The sequence below is a fragment of the Panthera leo genome, chromosome A2 (genome assembly GCF_018350215.1).
Source record: "Panthera leo isolate Ple1 chromosome A2, P.leo_Ple1_pat1.1, whole genome shotgun sequence".
Classification (NCBI taxonomy): domain Eukaryota; kingdom Metazoa; phylum Chordata; class Mammalia; order Carnivora; family Felidae; genus Panthera; species Panthera leo.
Window position 1 is genome coordinate 130,263,536 of NC_056680.1, and position 17,953 is coordinate 130,281,488.

General features: G+C 35.4%; 1 protein-coding gene across 1 annotated transcript in view; it reads right to left on the reverse strand.

Moving 5' to 3' along the window:
- The window catches only part of BMT2 (base methyltransferase of 25S rRNA 2 homolog), a 93,689-nt gene that overhangs the window by 12,838 nt on the left and 62,898 nt on the right, over nucleotides 1-17,953 (reverse strand). The window contains exon 4 of the mRNA XM_042922504.1: nucleotides 5,198-5,312. Coding sequence (XP_042778438.1) covers nucleotides 5,198-5,312 — 115 coding nt within the window. The remainder of the gene's footprint in view (nucleotides 1-5,197; nucleotides 5,313-17,953) is intronic.

Here is a 17,953-nt window from a genome sequence, read left to right on the forward strand (position 1 = left end):
TAGCTCATTGTAGTTTTGATTTGCATTTGCCTTGTAAGTGATGTTGAGCATCTTTTGATGTGTCTGTTGGTCATCTGTGTGTCTTCTTGGAGAAGTGTTTGTTCATACCTTTTGCACATTTTTTGATTGGATTATTTTTGGGTGTTGAGTTGTATAAGTTTTATATTTTGAGTACTAACCATTAATGGAATTTGTTGCAAAATATCTTCTCCCATTCAGTAGGTTGTCTTTTAGTTTTGTTGATTGTTTCCTTCACTGTGCAGAAGCTTTATATTTTGATGTAGTCCTACTGGTTTACCTTTGCTTTTGTTTCTCTTGCCTTAGGAGACCAATCTAGAAAAATGTTATTATGGCTGATGTCATAAGAGAAATTACTGCTTATAGTCTTTTCTAGAACTTAATTATGGTTTCAGGTATCACATTTTGGTTTTTAATCCATTTCGAGTTTATTTTTGTGTATAATGAGAAAGTTGTCTAGTTTTATTCTTTTGCATGTAATTTTCCAATTTTCCAAATGTTATTTGCTGAAGAGACTTTTTTTCCCATTGGATGTTCATTCCTTCTTTGTCAAAGATTAATTGACATAATTGTGGGTTTATTTCTAGTTTATTTCTACAATAATGGGTTTATTTCTACAATAGAAATTGTATTCTGTTGATCTGAGTGTCTATGTTTATATGCCAGTACATCACTGTTTGGATTACTACAGCTTTCAACTATAACCTGAAGCTGGAATTGTGATACTTGCAGTTTTATTTTTATTTTTCAAGACTGCTTTAGCTATTCAGGTCTTTTGTGGTTCTGTACAATTTTAGGGGTCTTTGTTCTAGTTCCATGAAAAAATGCTGTTGGTATTTTGACAGGGATTACGTTAAATGTGTAGATTGCTCTCGGTAGTGTAGACGTTTAAACAATATTTGCTCTCCCAACGTATGTGTCGTCTCCAATTTTTTTCATCAGTGTTGTAATGGCTTCTCCACTTCTGAAGGGTAACTTTGCCAGGTAAAGTCCTTGGGTGGCAATATTTTTTCTTTCAGTCCCGTGAATATAAAATGCTACACTCATCTGGCCTGCAAAGTTCCTGCTGGAAAATCTGCTTATAGACTTGACTTAAGGGAGTTCATTTGTATGTAGTAAGTTGTTTTTCTCTTGCTGCTTTTAATATTATCTCCTTTTTTTCATTCTTTTTCTTTATGCTGCTCTGAATGTGTGAGTTCCACTGCCTTGTCTTCAAGTTGATCGATGCTTCTGCTACTTCTAGTCTCATGTTGAATGCCTCTGGTGTATTTTTTAATTCAGTATTTATATTCTAAAGCTCTGTGACTTCTACTTGGTATCTTCTAATATTTTCCATCTCTTTGTTGAAGTTCTCACTGTGTTAATTCATTCTTCTCCCCAGTTTGGTGAGCATCTTCATGACCATTACTTTACCTGACAATGAATCTAAATTACTTATCTCCATTTCATTAATATTTTCCTCCTGTACTTGTAACTTGTTTTTTTCCATTTGGAATGTATTCCTCTCTTTCTTCATTTTACTTGACTCTGTTGGTTTCTATATAGCAGATGACACCATAGCCTCTTGAAGCCAGTCTTGAAGGGGTGGTCTTATTAGGAGATGAAACTTGTTATTCAACCCTGCCTCAGATCTTGGTTGTCTTTCAAACCTTTATGCTTGTCCAAGCAGCCTATTACATTTTTAATAGCTCCCAGTAGTTGAGGATGTGTTAAGACCTGTCAGTGTCTTGGTGGGGGATGATCTCAGCACCTAGATTCAGGCTGACTAGAAGCCAGACCTTCAGGCATCAGGTTTTAAAAATATGCAAATATATACAGTCCTGTGGGACCACAAATGTAAGCCCCCTCCGGCCTTGAGAACCAGGCAATCTGGAGGCATCCCCTGGGTGGCAAAGAGATCAGGGCTCCAGATGAGTGTGTAAGGTCTTTTCTGGGTGACAGTAGTGAGGTGGAGCGAGGCAGAGGGGGAATGCAAGATGGCATCCTCAGTCTATGTTTCTTGAGAGCACGTCTGTTTGACATTAAATGTGTGCCAAACCTGAAACAGGTCTCCAGGCTAAAGCCCCAGAAGAAGCAAAGAGGTCTCCTTCACAGAAATATTGGGGAATGTGCTTCAGTCTGCTGTCTGTGCAGTGCTCTCGGGGTGGGAGCCTGCTAACCTGCCAAGAACAATCTCTCCAACTGCCAGGGTCTCATGGGACCCAAGAATGCAAGTCCTCTACCCCCATCCCAGAGCCAGGTGACCAAGGGGTGTTCCCCAGGAGGCAGCTGCAAAAACTGGCACAATAGATGTGTGTATAGCTCCCCTCCAGGAGACCATGGCACTTAGCACAGCAGAGACTGAGCTCAAAGACAGTGCCCACCCTCAGAAATCTCTGGAAAGGATTATAGTCAGCCACATGACTTGTGTTTAATTAGAAGTCTGCCACTCAGGCTGCAGTCGTGGTGATTAGCTAATAATCTTCCTTCACAGTAAAACTGAGCTCCTGGGTCTGATGCCTCTTGCTGTGCCCTACGGGTGACAGCTGTTTAGGAACTTTCCTCATTGATAACAGTTCTGTGGGACCCATGAGTGTTAAGTTTCACTGGCCACCAGAGCCAGGTGATACAGAGATTTACTCTGACAGTGGTCACAAAAACTGAGGTGCCAGACAGGGAGTATGAGCTCCTTTCTGGGTGATATGGACTATACTATTACATTGCCATGGTACAAGGAACACATGATCCTTTAGCGTACAGAGCCAGGAGATCAAGAGGGCAGAGTATGATAGTATCTATCTCTAGAAGTTACATTGGGTATTTAAAGTATGTTCTGTGTCTCAAAACTTTTTGTACATATAGGATACAGGCATACTGAGCCTATTTTAATGTCCTTGTTTCCTAATTTTAACATCTCTGTCAGTTTAGGGTTGGTCTCTATTGATTTATCTCCTCGCCATGGGTCCTATGGCTGCCTATTTCTTTATTGGATGTCCAACATGGTGGATTTTTACCTTTCTGGGTGCTGGATGGCATTGTACTGCTATAAATATTCTTGAGCTTTGTTCTGGGATGCAGTTAAATTACCTGGAAACACTTTGATCCTTTGGGGTCTTCTATGATTTGTTAGGTGGGACTAGACCATTATTCAGTCTAAAGCTAATTATTTTCCGGTACTCAGGCAAGATTCTTCTTTGTACTTGACCCAATGCACTGTGATTTTTTAGGTTTCCAGTGTGGCTGATGGAAACAGGTACTATTTCCACCCTATGTGAGTACCAGGCACTAAAACCTCTACCCTTTCCGAGTGGTACTTAAAGTCTCTTGTAGTTTTCTCATTCATGTCATAAACTGATGAGTACTCAGCTGAGAACTCAAGGAGGACTCTTGGCCCTCCAGGTCTCTGGAGTTTTCCCTCTGTGCAGCTCTCATATAATTGGTACTCTTTCCTAGGAACCCTAGCTGCCTTATTCTTCCCAGGACTCTCAGCTCTGTCCCCACAACTCAGGGAAACATTTGGGCCCTGCTTGGGATTCCTTCTCTGGGTCATGTCCTAGACACTCTAAAGGCCGAATGATGGTACAATAGTAGGGCTCAAATCATTTATTTTTGTCTCTCACTGATCATTGTCCTTTATTACCTGATATCAAATGACTTGTAAATTATTGTGTGTATTTTGTCCACTTTGTGTTGTTTGAGGTAGGTTACTCCATCTTGACTGGAAGTAAAAGGCCCTTCATCTTAAAATTAGTTACAGCATGATGCTACTACTGAACTTCTGTATAGTTAGTTCTTTTGCCTACCCCAGTGACTTTACAGTTGAAAGTTTATAGCTCTATCTACAAACAAATTTAATATTTAAGCCCAAGGTTTAGAGCAAATGGGTCCCTAAAGGACATCTCTAATGTGTGTCTTCAGGAAAGAAGAAAATCCATGTACAAAGCCCAATATATTTTAACAGTATAGCTCCTGAAGGCACAGGAATTCTCTGCAGTCATAAGCTAAGAACAGCTGTTTTACCATAAAGCAAAACATTTGTCCACCTTTCAGAAGTAGAGATAATGGTAAGTTTTATTAGCATTTCTTCATTAAAAATTCAAGAAAAAATTCAAATGAAAGTTGAATCTCCATGCAGGAACTTTTCAATAATAATGGCAACCATCTAGCACTCACTTAAGTAACAGGCACTGTGCTAGGTGTTTTAAATACTTCTTCTCAAGTACATATTACAATGGTGCTATGAAATGTGCTCCATCACTAACTCCACCATACAGATGAGGAAAGAGGCTCAGAGATGGAATCCCAGGTTGAACATAAGATTCCATTATTTTGTTCAAGAAGTGTTTAATGAGTACTTCATGTACTAGGCATTCCTAGGTGCGAGGCATATAGCAGACTGAAAACCAATCCCTAACCCAGTTTGCACTGTAACACATACTCTCTTTAAAACATTAAAAATGCAATTTGTGGGGCACGTAGGTGGCTCAGTTGGTTAAGCTTCCGAGTTTGGCTCAGGGCATGATCTTATGGTCTGTGAGTTTGAGCCCCAGGTCGGGTGCTATGTTGACAGCTCAGAGCTTGGAGCCTATTTCAGATTCTGTGTCTCTCTCTGCCCCTCCCTTGCTCTCTCTGTCAAAAATAAACATTCAGACATTTTTTTTTTTAAATTCAATTTCTCAATTTTTGGTGTGTAATGCTTTATCAAAAGTAAAATGGCAAACAAATTATGTCATGAAGAGAAAAACTATTTTAAAAGTAGAGAAAACAATTTAACTAGTTTCATCTATGTACAAATAGCTGCGATTTAATAAAGTTTTGATGGTCTCCAAAGTCCTTGCTCTGGACATTATTCCATAATGGCTCCATTTCACAGTACACTTCAAAAAAGGATAAATACAACAAACAAAAAGCCCAAACCTTATAGCTACCTGGAAATCTTTGCAATTTATTAGTCTCTTGATTACAAAAATAGACCACCAGGAAACAAAATAAAAGCCAGTATTATTTTAACCAGTACCATATTTGTCAACTAAATGCTCAACAATTTTCATGGAATACGAATTCGCTTTTGACTAAAAATTTATCAACTTGTGCATAGGAAACATACTTGCTATTTCAGTAATGTAAAGACAATGCTTTTTTCTTGGTAAGTATATGCGTAAGATCTTCAAGTCTCAAAACAAAATAGAACTATGCATACCTCTACAGCAGGTACAATATCTATGCCAACAGTTAGAAATTCTTCAAACTTCAGAAATGGGTTAAAGCAGCTGCCAACATCAAGTAATCTGATCTTTCCTGAGGTCTGTAGCAACCTAAAAATAGATTATTTTCAGTTTGCCTTTTATAGGATAAAACCAAATATAAGAAAAAAATTCAAACATTTGAGAAAAAAATAAGGTAAATCATTGACTAAGTTTTTGGTCTCAAGATCCTTTTACACATTTAAACATAACTGAGGACCTACAGATCTTTTGTACATGTGGGATGTAGGTACCAATAATACCATATGAAAACTGAATAGTGAAAAAACAATTTAACATAAGCAATGGGATTTTAAAAATGTATATTATACTCCTTAAATGAAAAATCTAGATTAGAAAGATAATAAAAAATGAAGAGATGTTTCACATTTTTTCAAGTCTCTTTAATGCCTGGCATAATAGAAGACAGATGAATTCTCATATGGGCTTTTGTGTTCAGGCTGTTGTAACATCACACACCCTATAGTTTGGAAAACTCTACTTTATACTCATGAGAGAAAGAATAAATAAAGTTAGTATTATTGTAAAAATAATTTTTCACCCACAGAAATCCTCAAGTGTCTAAAATCCCGAGACCACTCTTTGAAAATTTTCCTTACAGACAAAGAATGCCTTCACCAATCAAATCTCATTAGTCAATAATAATATCTTTGGACTTCAGTTTAATTTGTCTCTGTAAATTACAAGAGATCAAAATTTTAATTGTGTGCTCATGCCCAAAAAATGGTAGAAAAAGAAGGTAAACGAAATCAGAAATAACTATGATACTCAATGCAGGCAACCAACTTTATAACAATCTATGTAGCAGCAATTAAGAAAAAAGAAAACAGTGGATTTTTTATTGGACCCAAGCCCACACTCCCAGTGTTCAGACAGTAAAGCAATAATAAAATTAAGCGGGAGACAATATGCCATTTCCAGTGATAATACAATTTCCTTTACAAGATTTATGAGAACATACTGGAAAAATAAAATATAGGAGAATAATTGGGTAAAAATAGAATCTTGGTTTGAAATGTAAGGGTAGAGAAAACCTGTACAGGTTCTCTTCCTGACATCTTGGCCTACCATTTTCCTTTGGATCCACTGGGAGACATTAAACTATTGACAGAAGGTTAAGCTGAAAAAGGTACCAGAAGTTAAAGTAACAAGGTTGATTTTTTTTTCCAGAAAAGTAATGCAAGAACTAGGGATTACATTTTTTACCAAGAGCTTCATGTCCTAACATTTTATAGAAATGGCCATACTCACCATTTCACGGAGTACATGGCAGTGTATAGCAACATAAAAACAATATGAACTAATTAAAATATTTTTGTCAATAAATTTTAAAAACTCATGTGAAGAAGAGCTATAAGGGTCTAGGGTTATAATAGGAAGTTAACTAAGAGGCCCTTCATTTTCTGTATCTGTAGAAAACCTCAATACTTCTGACAATGACCTCCAGATGAATGTTAGTTCTTGAAAGGAATAGCTAGCAACTCCACCAGTGAAAAGAGCTGCTCATAGGGCTCAAGACGTAATTTCATGTACTACAGCCACTCAGGAAACAAATTAGTATGTAGTTTGGGTGATGCATAGAACACAAAAAATGTGTAAAGTTGAGAATTCAGTTTGGTAATACTTGAAATAGTGCAATACATTAGGTTCAAGGAAGTAAGGCCAGTAAACTCCTGTGGCACAGGTTCCAAGCTGCTAAACAGAGCAAAAGATCCAGTAGATAGTGGCCACAGAAATACCTGGTATTTAGCTGATGTTTGTTGCTAAATTGATAAAAACTTGAATACCCAAATCATAACAAGTTAGAATAAATGAAAACCTAGAACAATAGTAACATTATATATACAGTATTAGATAACCCTAGCCTCAAGATTATAGGGACTAAGAACAAGAGTTCTGGAATCAGAGAGATTAAGATCAAAACCAGATTCTGCCCTTGACACGTGTAATATGGGGACACACTAATGGGGTACCCACACTAATGAGTTATTTCCAAGATTAAATGAGATCACACATTTGTAATACTTGACCAATATCTGCCACATGGCAAGTGCTCAAAAAGTGGTAAATATTGTTAGCTGTTAATGCCACAGATGGAATTTTTTGTGGCTCATCCACTAGTGATCTTCCTAAACATAGTAAAAGTAGAATTTTTCTCATATTAAATTATATAATAGTTGGTTCTGGTAAACTGGATAGCAAAACATTTCTGATAGTCTCTTAAAAAGTGCTTCTTGTAAATTAAATTTTCTATCTGGATGGAGTATTCTAAATCATTCAAGTTAATTCAACATTATGATAACAACCACCAATAGCAGTACCATGGACTTATTAATAATCAGTATGCTCTAAGTTCATTTCAAATTCTTTGGTTTAGCTCCTTAATTTTTTATTTGCATCAAGCATATTTACAGTTTAAATAATCACAAAGTCAACATCCAAGTAATTACCATCCAGGTCAAGAAATAAAACATTGCCTACACCCTGGAAGCATGACACTCCCTGATGACATCCCTCAGCCCTTCATGTAATGGTAGCCACTATGTTGATTTTCATGGTAATCATACTCTTCATTTCCTTTTACAGTCTTAACCTATGGCCACATGCCTAAATAATATAGTTTTGTACTACACATTTGCTTATGTGACATTCTTCTTTCTTGCATAAATGTTTTTAAAAGTTTCATGCTTCATTGCTGATTACATAAAGGAGGTCCATACTGTGACATGTGGTAATTAAAATGTTAGAGGTTAAAGACTGAGAAAAGAAGCAAGAGAGAAACAAAAAGTTATATATAATGGAAACCCCATAAGGCAATCCTTATATTCAAAGAACTGAAAGGAAAAAACCTGCAATGAAGAATACTCTTTCCAGCATGATTATCATTCAGAATTGAAGGAGAAAGAAAGTCTCCCAAACAAAAGTTAAAGGAGTTTATCACCACTGAACTAGCCTTATAGGAAATGTTAAAGGGAATACTTTAAGTGGAAAAGAAGAGGCCATAAGAAGAAAATTATCAATAAAAATATGTAAAATATGGCAAATATATATAAAATGTGGGGGGGGGTAGTAAAAAGTTCTTTTAAAATGTGTTCTAACTTAAGTGACCATTAACTTAAGACTGTTAAACACTTAGGATGCTTTATATGAACCTTACGGTAACCACAAACACAAAATCTATGATAGTTACACAAAAAATAAAGGGAAAAAAATCAAGAATACTACAGAAAGTCTTCAGTCACAAACAGACCAAGAGAAGAAGAAGGAAAGAGAGAGAACTAGAAATACCAGGAAAAAATTAACTAAATGACAATAAGGAGACACCTATCAATAATAATTACTTTAAATGTAAATGGTCTAAATGCATCAACTGAAAGATAAAGGATGGTGGAATGGATAAAAAACAAGATGTATCTATACGCTGCCCTCAGGAGACTCACTTTAGATTTACACACAGACTGAAAGTGAAAGGATGAGAAGAGAAATTCCATGTAAATGGAAGCAAGGGGGGGGGGAGGGGGAGGGGAAGGCCATGGTACCAATACTTGTATTAGACAAAGTAGACCTTAAAACAGAGACTAACAAAACACAAAGGTACTATCTAATGATAAAGGGGTCAATCCAACAACTGGATTTAGCAATTGTAATTATCTATGCTCTCAACATTGGAGGACCTAAAGACATAAAGCAAATATGAATATATAAATGGAAAAACTGAGAATAACATAGTAACAATAGGACTTTAACACCCTACCTGCACCAATGGATACATCAACCAGGCAGAAAATCAACAAAAAAAACCTCTGAGTAACACATGAGACCAGATGAACTTAACAGATAAACACAGAACACTTCATCTAAAAACAACAGAATAATCATTCTTTTCAAGTATACAGGAAACATTCTCCAGGACAGATCATGTGTTGGGCCACAATGCAAGTCTCAATAAATTTAACACTGAAATCATATCATGCATCTTTTCTGACCACAAAGGTATGAAACTAGAAATCAATCACAAGAAAAAAACTGGAAAAAACCCAAGTGGAGATTAAACAACATGCTACTAAACAGCCAATGAGTTGATAAAGAAATCAAAGGTATATGGAGCAAAATGAAAACAAGAATACAATGGTTCATAATCTGGATACAGGGAAAGCAGTTCTAAAAGGACATTTAGAGTGACACAGGTATACCACAAGAAACAATCTAACCTTATACCTAAAGAAACTAGAAAAAAAACAAAGGCCAACGTTAGTAAAAGGAAGGAAATAATAAAGATTGGAGCAGAAATAAATTAAAGAGACCCAACAAAAGAAAACATCAATAAAACCAAGAGGTGATTCTTTGAAAAGATAAATGAAGTTGATAAACCTTCAGACAGACTTACCAGGAAAAAGAGGATTCAAATAAATCAGAAATGAAAGAGAAACAAAAGACAATATTAGGAAAATTATATGTCAAAAATTGGACAACTTACAAAAAAATGGATAAATTCCTAGAAATACACAATCTTCCAAAACTGAATCAGCAAGACATAGAGAATCTGAATACATTGATTGTTAGTAACAAAATTCAGTCAGCAATAAAAAAAAAAAAAACCTCCCAATAAACATAAGTCAAGGACTATGTGGATTCACAAGTGAAGTCTACCATTATTTGAAGAAAAATTAATATCTGTTCCTCTTCAAGTAGTCCAAAAACCTGATGAGGAAGAAAGATTCCCAAGTTCATTCTACAAGGCCAGAATTACTAAAGACACTACAAAAACAGAAAACTATGGGCCAACATTCTTGATAAACAGCTGCAAATATCCTTAACAGAACATTAGCAAATCTTTGCATTCAACAATCCAAAAGGATCATTCACCATGATCAAGTGGGAAGTACTCCAGGGATGCAAGGATGCTCCAATATCAGCAAATCAACATGATACACAGCATCAACAAAAAGGATAAAAATCTTATCTCAATAGATGCAGAAAAAGCATCTGACAAAATTCAACATCTGTTAGTGATAAAAACTCTCAAAAAAGTCAGTTTAGAGGGAAAAACCTCAACATAATAAAGGTCACATATGAAAAACCCAGAGCTAACATCATATTCAATGGTAGAAAAAATGAAAGCCTTTCCTCTAAGATCAAGAAGGAGACAAGGATGTCCACTCTCACCACTTTTATTCAACATAGTACTGGAAGTCCCAGCCACGGCAATCACACAGGGAAAAGAAATAAAAAGCATCCAAACTGGTAAGGAAGAAGCAAAACTCTCATTATTTGCAGATGACATGACAGTATAAATAAAAAACCCTGAATACTATACCAAAGAACTACTAGAATAAATGAATTCAGTAAAGTTTTAGGATACAAAATTAATACACAGAAATTGGTTATGTTTCTTACACTATTAATAAAATAGCAGAAAAACTATCCCATTTACCATCACAACAAAAACTATAAAATACCTAGAAATAAACTTAACCAAGGAGGGGAAAGACCTGTCCTCTGAAAACTATAAAACAATGATGAAAGAAACTGAAGATAAAACAGACCAATGGAAAGATACTTCATAACCATGGAAGAATACTGCTAAAACATCCATACTATCCAAAGCAATCCCAAATTCAGTGCAACCCCTATCAAAATACTAAAAGCATTTTTCAAACTAGAACAAAAAATACTAAATTTGTATGGAACCGCAGAAGACCCTGAATCACCAAAACAATCTTGAGAAGGAAGAAAAAGCTGAAGGTATCATAATCCCAGATTTCAAGATATACTACAAAGCTGTAGTAATCAAACAGTATGTTACTGGCACAAAATCAGACAATAGATCACTGTAAGAAAAAAGAGTTCAGAAATCAACCCAAGCTTAAATGGTCAATTAATCTATAACAAAGAAGCAAAAAATATACAATGGAAAAAGACCATCTCATTAAGAAATATTTGGAAAACTAGACAGCTACATGCAAAAGAATAGAACTGGACAACTTTCTTACACCATACACAAAAATAAACTCAAAATTAATTAAAGACTAAAATGTGAGACATGAAACCATAAAACTCTCCAAAGGAAACCTGGGCAGTAAACCCTTTAACATTGGTCCAAGCAATATTTTTGTAGATACATCTCCTCAAGCATACAACTCAACACCAAAAACAAATAATCCAATTAAAAAATGGGCAGAGGATCTGAAGAGACATTTTTCCAAAGAAGACATACAGATGACCAAAAGACATCTGGAAGATGCTCAACATCACTAATTAGAGAAATGCAAATCAAAACCACAGTGAGCTATTATTAACACCTGTCAAAATGGCTAGAATCAAAAAAACAAGAAATAACAAGTGTTGGCAAGGATGTGGAGAAAAAAGGAACCCTTGTGCACTGCTGGTGGGAATGCAGACTGGTGTAGCCTTGTGGAAAACAGTAAGGAAATTCCTCAAAAAATTAAAAATAGAGTTACCATATGATCCAGTAGTTCCACTGCTGAGTATTTACCCAAATATGAAAATAATTTTTTGAAAAGAAAAATGCACCCCTATGTTTACTGCAGCATTACGTACAGTAGCCAAAATATGGAAGCAACCTGTTTCCCGTTTCCATTGGTAGATAAATGGATAAAGATGTGGCGTGCACACACACACACACACACACACACACAGGAATATTACTCAGCCATAAAAAAGATTGAAACCTTGCCATTTGTGACACTATGGAAGGACCTAGAGGGTATTAAGCTAAGTGAAGTAAGTGAGACAGAGAAGGATGAATTCCACATGATTTCACTTATATGTGGAATCTAAAAAGCAAATGAATAAACAAAAACAGAAATGGACCCATAAATACAGAGAGCAAACTGATGGTTGCCAGAGAAGGCAGGGGGAATGGGTAAAATGAGTGAAATGGCAGTGGGGATACAGAGGCTTCCAGTTATGGAATGAATAAGTCACAGGGATAAAAGGTATAGCATGGGGAATACAGTCAATGGTATTGTGATAGCATTGCATGGTGACAGATGGTAGGCATATTTGTGATCACAGCATAAAGTATAAAGTTGTCAAATCACTATGCTATACACCTGAAACTAAAGTAACACTGTGTGTCAGGTATATTTAAAAAAAAAAAAATGAATATACTCTGAAATTTCCAACATTTTGAAAAATTTATTTTATTTTTTTTATTTCACACAGAGAGAGAGCCCAGAGTGGGGGACAGGGCAGAGGGGAGAGGGAGAGGGAGAGAGAGAGACAGAGACAGACAGAGGGAGAGAGAGAATTTTTTTTTTTTTTTTTAAGTTTATTCTCAAGTTAGTTAACATACAGTGTAGTCTTGGCTTCAGGAGTAGAATCCAGTGATTCATCACTTACATATAACACCCAGGGCTCATCCCAAAAAGTGTCCTCCCTAATGCCTATCACCCATTTTCCCCACCCCCCCCATTCCCATCAACCCTCAGTTTATTCTTTGTATTTAACAGTCTCTTATTGCCTCCAGAGAGAGAGAGAGAGAGAGAGAGAGAGAGAGAGCGGGAGAGAGAGGGAGAGAGAGGGAGAGAAAGGGAGAATATCTTAAAGCAGGCTCCACACTCAGTGCAGAGTCTGAGGCAGGGCTCAATCCCATGACCCTGGGATCATGATCCAAGCAGAAATCGAGTCAGACACTCAACCCACTGAGCCACCGAGGCACCCCTCAACATTTGTTTTTAAAGTTTATTTTGAGAGTGTGCAGGTATGCATGAGCAGGGGAGGGGCAGAGAGAGAGAGGGAGAGAGAGAATCCCAAGCAGGCTCGGAACTGACACTCGGCTCAATCCCATAAACTGCGAGACCATGACCTGAGCTGAAGTCAGACGCATAACCGACTGAGCCACCTAGACGCCCCTCAAAGATCTGAATCTTACTGACATCTGTTTTATAAATTTTTATAAAATATTTTTACAAAAGTTACATGTACAGTTGAAATATTGCTTTGCAGTTCTGGGGTATACTTTCTATATTTGGCCATTAGGGCAAGTTTGTTAATCATGTTGTTCAAATATTCTGTAGTCTTACTGCTTCTGAGTGCTTGCTCTCTCAGTTCTTGAGAAGGTGTGTCAAAAGTCATCCATTTGTGGGACACCTGGGTGGCTCAGTCGGTTAAGCATCCGACCTCGGCCCAGGTCATGATCTTGCAGTTTGTGAATTCCAGCCCCGCTAACAGCTCAGAGCCTGGAGCCTGCTTCAGATTATGTGTCTTTTCCTCTTTCTGCCCCGCCCCCCTCCCCCCCACCCATGCTCATGCTTTGTCTCTGTCAATAATATATAAACATTAAAACAACAAAAAAAGTCATCCATTTGTTTTTAAAGAAGCAGAAAAGAAAGATCTCTGTAAACTGGTTTGAAAGGATATTATTCCTTTCGTTTTTGCAAGAAGAAACTCAGAATGGAAAACCAGAATTAACAAAACCTCAGAGGATCTGGAAACTAGGTGGATGTTTTAAGCAAAGTATGGGACATCTAAGTATACCTTCCTTTGTGTACCTATTTTGTAGTTCAGACTTTTAAAGTCAATGTTTTACATATTCAAAAAGTAAAATTAAATCACAGGGGTAGTTAAAAACACAGAAAGAGGAAAAACTAAGGAACTTAGCTATATATTAAGTAACAGGGAGGGGAAAAAAAATCAGTAGCTTCTTAACATAACATTCTGACTATAATAATTTCAATAGGTAATGTTTTAAGGACAGAAAGAAATGCAAAGAAATCCTGAATTTATTTAGGATGTTGCTGTCGTACTGACACAGCCAAAAGGAAAGTTGTTCTTTACAGAAGAATGTGAACCAATAAATGTTTAAGCTAGTTAGATACTGAAAAATTACCATTTTCTAAAAACTACAGTAAAACAAAAACAAACTTGATGCAGGCAAAATCATTAACAGATGCTAAAGCTACTGGTGAAAATTGTCAAGAAACAGGAAATTCACTCAGTCTTCATGTATAGCCCTACAGAATATAGAAACCTCTACAGTGAAGAAATCTGATAGACACCACATTAGTCAAATAATCAAATTTAACATCACTGAGAATGGGACAAACTGACATGTGCCCTCTTACTGATACATTTGAGAACACAGTATCATCTGTGTACCATATATGTTTAATATGAAGCTATGCCACAGGTAACTTTCTAGATTAATGAAGCCTAAGAGATAATTCAACTAACTATGTAAACTTTGATTGGTTCTTGGATCAAACAACCTACCTACAGTTATAAATACTATTACAACAATCTGGAAAATTTGAATATGACCTGTTTTTTACATAACTATATTAACCAATGTTAAATTTCCAGAGCGTGATGACAATTGTATTGTGGCTATGTAGGCAAATGTCCCCTGATCTCTGGTGACACATGCTCAAGTATTTAGTGATGAAGTAACTCAAATGAGTTCAGGGGGAAAAAAAGGAAAAATGTGTCTACATACATAGATATGAAACAAATGTAGCAAAATATTTACTATTAATGAATCTTAAGTAATGAATATAAAGGTATTGGTTGTAATACTCATAATTTTCCTTAGAGGTTTGAAATTTATCAAACTATAATAATGGGAAAAATAAATCTGTCCGAAAACAACTGTAGATTTGTCTGTCAATTTTTGTTTTATGTATATTAAAGTTGCACTCTTAGGCACATACAAACTAAACATTATTCTATTTTCCTATAAATTCACACCTTCTATCATTTTGGGAAAAATCTCCTTTATCTATAAAAATAATATTTATTAAGTCTCATGATTTGGACCTGTCTCTCAAAAGCAGTATAAATTGAATTTTTAAATCCAGTCTGACAATCTACTTTTAACTAGAGTATTTAGATCATTTACTTTTAAAGTGATTTACTGACATTTGTTGCTGTTATCTTCTTTTACACTTTTCCATCTCCTCTATCTGTTCTATTTCTTTTCTCCCATTCCTTACTTTGCTTAGAATCACCCTGGGAGCTTCTAAAATCACTCAGACATCCTGATTTAATTGGTGTAAGATGAAGTCTGAACATTAGGATTTTTAACAGTTCCTCAAGTGGATGTATTGTATAGCCAAGGTTGAGAACTGGTTTTAGATTTTTCCTTTACAATTTTAACAATTATATATATATTTTTTCATTTGGCTGATTTGAAAATTTCAGTTTCTACTCTTTCAAGAACATGTGTATTTATTGATAACCTTAGCCTTCTCTTAGACCAATAAAGGCTTTCAGGACACTTAAAAATCTGTTAACCACACAACTTATGTTAGTCTTTCTGTGTATCCTATTGTAAAAATGTCTAGATTTACCAACATATTTACCAGTTTTGTGTGTGTGTGGTTTTTTTTTTTTTTTTTTTTTTTTTTACTTCTTAATTCCTTCTTTGACCTCAGATTTTCCATCTGGGATCATTTTCCTTCTGCCTGAAATACATCTTTAGATTTCTTTTATTAAGGGTTTGCTTTCCCATTCTCTCCTCTCCTGCAACTCTAGTAACAAGTTAGACCTTCTCATCATTTTATCTTCTGCATCTTCAACCATTTTAATTCTATTTTTTGAATACTGTATTATCAGGATGTGGCATTATGGATAATTTAACAATCTGTATCAACCAATTCAATAATTTACTCTTCAATTCATGCTATACACTAAGTTATTTAATTATTTTATTATTTCCAGAAGTCCTATTTTTTTAATTGTGACTTTGCAAATGGCTGACAAGATCATGAAATTTCTAGTCCCTATAGAAATTTTCAAGTAATTCTTTTCTTCTTAAAATGTAGTTTATGTTATAAAAAATCTTATAAATTTTATAAATTCTAGTATCTGAGGCCTTTATAGATTTGTTCTTGCTATCTGCTGGCTTTAGATCTTTGCACTTTGTTTCCATACATGCTTAGTTTTTGTTTGTTTGTTTTTTTAATGTTTTTATTTATTTTTGAAGGAGAGAGAGAGACAGAGCATGAGTGGGGGAGGAACAGAGACAGAGGGAGACACAGAATCCGAAGCAGGCTCCAGGCTCCGAGCTGTCAGCATAGAGCCTGATGTGGCGCTCAAACTCACGAACTGCGAGATCATGACCTGAGCTGAAGTCGGACGCTTAACTGGCTGAGCCACTCAGGCTCCCCCACTTAGTTTTTACTCTGAACTGTTTATTTTTCTTATATTACATATGAAGATTTTTGAGCAAAGGTATTTATTTTTGCTTCTGTCCAGCAACCAGGTGTACCACCAGTGTAGGGCCACTTTCAATTAAATAAATTTAGGGTCTGAAGATTTTTGGATTACCCTAGGGATGTAAATTTGGACTATGAGTATGCTTCAGAGGGATGTCCTGTAGTTTCAACTTGCTGGGGCCTGTCACACTCTGGGCGAATGGGTAGATTTACTCTGGATCACCCTTAAACTGAGAAAGCAGCTATTTGGAGCTTCAACTGTATCATTGGAGCATGAAAACCAAAGTTTAAGTTTGCCAGTTTGGACAAACACTCTCAGGACAAAGGCAACGTTGAGTTCTGATAACTTTTCTGGGTTCCTGTCAGAATTTGCATTTTGGCTTTATCAGTTCTTTGACATTTTTAAGATTTACCCAACATGTAAAAAAAAATGTTTTCAAGGTTGAGAGATTAATTACAATATCCAGGTAGCCATACTCTATAACTTTTAAAGTAGAATATATGAACAGATAAAATTAGTGTAAGTGGTTGGCATAAAATCAGCTTGTGAGAGCCAACAGTTATAAAAGATATTTCAATAAACACAAGTAGTATTTCATTACTATTAATGGATATGACAGTACTATAATATGTGAAACCATCAGGTGTGCTAAGGGCAAAAGTAGGCTCTGAATAATCTATTAAATGACTGAAGTTTCTTCACCAAAAAAGGCTAGACAGCCAACCTTAAGTGATCTTAACTGACAGACTTTACTTACTTATATGTTAGTATGTACAATACATATAATATGGGAACTTCAGAATCAATTGTTCCTTAAATAATTAAAATACATTAAACAAAAAAACTACAGTATTGTGCTAGCTGTAATAACACAAGTTCTAAGAACTCCCTGGAAATGCATGCTTATTGTTACTAAATAATGTTTTCAAATAACTATTAACTTCTCTACAAAAAATATTTATGACTTTAACATTATTTATGTTGAATTTCAGTGACTATTCAAATAAGCCAATTATTGAATAAATATGAGTTTTGAAAGGAAGAATCTAACCTCACACAACCCCTGTGTAGTTTCTTTCTCTAAGTCAGAGATTCTAAAATACTTTCTGGATCATAAATCCCTTTAGCAATTTGGTGAAGTATACGGATACCTTTTCAAAATAATGCTTTAAATAAATAAACTGAAATACAAAGGAATACAATAAAATTACACACTGAAACATGTTTATCAAAATACTTAAAACACTGATATAGTAACATGTTTCTTAAGTAAAATTAAATAATGAGGATGTAGCAGTGAATCTAATAACTATGGTAATTTTACAGTAATGAGAATCAATATTCTGAGGTATAGATGGTAACTGTAACACCCAAATCTTTAATTTTTATGAGTGAAAATGTCATATGGGTTTAGCTGCCCATATTAATAGAAGAAAACTACTAAATTTTAATTATAAGTGACTGAAAATAAAGACGAATTTTTTTCTCATTCAAGTCCAATTATCCTTCTG